General features: G+C 48.3%; 1 protein-coding gene across 2 annotated transcripts in view; it reads left to right on the top strand.

Annotated features, from left to right (window-relative positions):
* The first annotated feature begins 316 nt into the window (after window positions 1-316).
* Window positions 317-1,660, top strand: part of LOC113202662 (uncharacterized) — a 22,504-nt gene continuing 21,160 nt past the window's right edge. Inside the window, exons 1-3 of one of the 2 annotated variants that reach the window (XM_026417009.2) lie at window positions 317-452; window positions 698-812; window positions 1,189-1,272. In XM_026417009.2, the coding sequence (XP_026272794.1) occupies window positions 810-812; window positions 1,189-1,272 (87 nt within the window). In that variant the 5' untranslated portion in view covers window positions 317-452; window positions 698-809. The remainder of the gene's footprint in view (window positions 453-697; window positions 813-1,188; window positions 1,273-1,660) is intronic. The other variant, XM_026417010.1, reaches the window with a different exon arrangement.

Genomic DNA, 1,660 nt, shown 5'->3' with positions numbered 1-1,660 from the left:
ACAGCGCTGCAGCAGCAGTACCAGCAGTACCAGCAGCAGTATCAGCAGTACCGCCCGCCTAAGCCCTACCGACCCAGGTCAATGCAAATACCTTCCCATTTTTGTCCTAAAATTACGAGTACTTTTATCTTCTCGTGAAATGGACATTTTTACCCTACCCCTCATCTCCCTTTTCGCCAAATCTACTGCGAATCGCACACACGAGGGGGAGGAGGGTTGTGTGAGTGAGAGCGTGTGAATTCGCGCGCGTGTGTGAGTGTGTGCGTGGATGCGGCTGGGGTTATGAAACCTGCCGCTTGCACACAGCGGGGCCACTGCCGGTCCAGCCCCGTCCAGAGACGGTTTGACCAGCGCGCGCGCGTCTTGTCCAGTGCCCGTGTCCAGTGACTCCAGTGACATTTGTTCATCGTGCCAGTGAGCGCCACCCAGAGAGTTTGTTCCGACCAATAGAAGTGAGAAGTGCCTAACGGGAAAAAACAAATGTGTTATTTTTGAGGGAAAATTGATAACTTTCAGGAAATCCCTTCGAGGTAAACTCCTTCGATTTTGAGGAAATCTCAAAAATGAGGGACTTTCCTGTATTTTTTTGAGATTTCCTCACAATGAAAGAATTTATATCAAACGATAGGAGTTCCTCAAAATTTTCCCTTTCCCATGAAAAAAATTAGACATCATTTTTACCGTGCATGGTGTTCAGGAGTCTACAACAATTGCCCAGGAAAAGTGACGCAGAGGGGTGTTCGACCCAACGTTTCGCAGTTTCCACGACAATTTCAAAGGAGGTCAACGCAGAATACGACCGGGAGAAAATGGTAAAGAACCGATTGACAACAGCAAAAAATAACTTTAAAGAGTGGAGCACACCTGATGTCAGGTCAGGGGTCCGAAAGGCGAAAATGCGATAGATGACTTTTTCGACAATATCTTCTAGACGAAGTTAGTAATCCCATTTCGAGCAGGAATAGTTTAATCGCAAATGTCATGACATTTATTAACATTATATATTTATTTATATATTCAAAGGCACTTTAAAGCACCAGCTGGCATATCAAATAACGAGCCCGGTGGACTGTCAAGATTACTGACTCCATCCAGAAGACAGTGTCGAAAAATGGATTGTACCGCGCATACGTTTATTTGCGTTACGGACCCACTGCATGATTCTGAATCCACGGTTCTGTCAAACAGGAACCCCGCGCCGCCTGCTCCGTTCTTCTGGCTGCACTGCTCGTCGCCGCCGCGGGCGCCAACCACCTCCAAGAACCATCCCGGGCAAGTACACCTCAACACCTCTAAACGACTGCCGAAGAAAATTCGTGCCTAGCTTGATATCTTGGCCTGTAGGAAAGATTCATTTTCTCAGACTAAAAAAAAAAAAAAAAGTCAAAAACAATCCCCATTTTGTATTCAAACACCGCAAGGTGGAACAAAATCGGAGACTAACACCTGTATTAGTCCCCTTGTAGGTTGAACCCCCGCGAGCGTGTTGTTTTTATTGGAGTCACGGTGATAATCGCGGCGAGGAGGTGAGGGGCGGCGAGGCGGGGAATGACCGACCGACGTACGGGCCGCCCCGCCCACCTCGACGCCGAGAACGCGTCCGTCTCCTCTCTCTCTCTCTCTCTCTCTCTCTCTCTCTCTCTCTCTCTCTCTCTCTCTC

The sequence above is a fragment of the Frankliniella occidentalis genome, unplaced genomic scaffold (genome assembly GCF_000697945.3).
Source record: "Frankliniella occidentalis isolate FOCC.00 unplaced genomic scaffold, Focc_3.1 Scaffold1, whole genome shotgun sequence".
Lineage (NCBI taxonomy): Eukaryota > Metazoa > Arthropoda > Insecta > Thysanoptera > Thripidae > Frankliniella > Frankliniella occidentalis.
The sequence above is the reverse complement of the archived record's forward strand: the minus strand, read 5'-3'. Positions and strand labels throughout refer to the sequence as shown.